The sequence below is a fragment of the Labeo rohita genome, chromosome 15 (genome assembly GCF_022985175.1).
Source record: "Labeo rohita strain BAU-BD-2019 chromosome 15, IGBB_LRoh.1.0, whole genome shotgun sequence".
Taxonomy (NCBI): Eukaryota; Metazoa; Chordata; class Actinopteri; order Cypriniformes; family Cyprinidae; genus Labeo; species Labeo rohita.
In genome coordinates this window covers 9424716-9425996 of record NC_066883.1, presented here as the reverse complement: position 1 = coordinate 9425996, position 1281 = coordinate 9424716, and the positions used below count along the sequence as shown (strand labels likewise).

At 36.5% G+C, this 1281-nt stretch overlaps 1 protein-coding gene across 1 annotated transcript; it reads right to left on the bottom strand.

Annotated features, from left to right (window-relative positions):
• Positions 1–1002, bottom strand: or55e1 (odorant receptor, family 55, subfamily E, member 1). The gene has a single exon (XM_051129810.1). The coding sequence runs from the start codon at positions 982–984 to the stop codon at positions 1–3; it is 984 nt and encodes a 327-aa protein (XP_050985767.1). The 5' UTR covers positions 985–1002.
• Between the last annotated feature and the right edge of the window lie 279 nt (positions 1003–1281).

Below are 1281 nucleotides of genomic sequence, written 5' to 3'. Positions count from 1 at the left end.
TCAAACCTTTATCGTTGAAACCTTTACAATGGAAACTCTATTAATATTTATTTTGAACATTTTCAATAAAGCATTCCTTATTTCTTTTGTTCGCACACCATAAATGATTGGATTTACACTTGCAGGAAATACTATATACATAACACCCAGAAAAGTATTAACATCAACTGGGATTGGAATGTTAAGATTTCGTGAGAGAAAGGTAATACTACCTACAAAATAAAAACACATCATAACAATTAAGTGTGTGCCACACGTATGAAATGCTTTCCAACGATCCTCTCCAGCTGCAGCCCCCAACACAACATGCAAGATTTTTACATAGGAGAAGAAAATAACAGATATGTCAATTCCCACAAAACAGATAATCACCACTAATCCCATTGCATTATTTTTGGTTATTGAATCACAGGCCAAGCTAACAAGTGCCATGTGGTCACAGTAGCAATGAAGGATAACATTAGATTCACAAAAAGACAAAGGCGCAGCCAAAGCGACCAGCGCAAACATTATGGTGCCGCTCCTGATCATTGTGAAAAGCAACAGTTTCAAAAACATGGATGAGTTCATGATTTCAGTGTAATGTAATGGCTTGCAAATGGCCACAAAGCGATCTAAAGCCATAGCTAAAAGTATCGTGGATTCTACAGAAGAAAAGAAGTGAGTAACAAACATTTGTGTTAAACATCCGGTTAAAGATATCTCATTCAAGTCAAAGAGGAAACCAAGAAGCATTGCTGGGATAATGGCAGTGGGTACAATGATGTCAACAACTGCCAAAGCAGACACTAGTATGTACATGGGGCTGTGAAGACTTTCTGTATTTCTGATCACAGAAAGTAACAAAGAATTCCCCACCACAACCAACACGTAACTTAGAAAGAATGGCAGGAAAAGCAGACGTCTGTATTTGTAGATCTCTGGAAATCCCATAAATATGAATTTTGTATGTGAGATGTTTGCTCCTTGGAGTTCCTCGATCATGGCACTCTGAATGTGGTCACAGCAACCTATTTCATTGGGTAAGCACAAAATTATTATTTTTCACTTGATGTAATCAAATAAACATCACGTTTGTGGTGAGCCATGTAGTTTAGCAACACATCGTGACCTCTTTATTAAATGCATTAGACATATTTCACTAAATTGTTATTTAGCTGCTGTATGACTTTTAAACTAGACACAACTGCAGCAAACATATCATCTATGAAATATCTATCAGTTGGCTGGTATATTCAAAAGTCTTTTCTAGAACAGTACTCTTGTTGACACTTAACATCT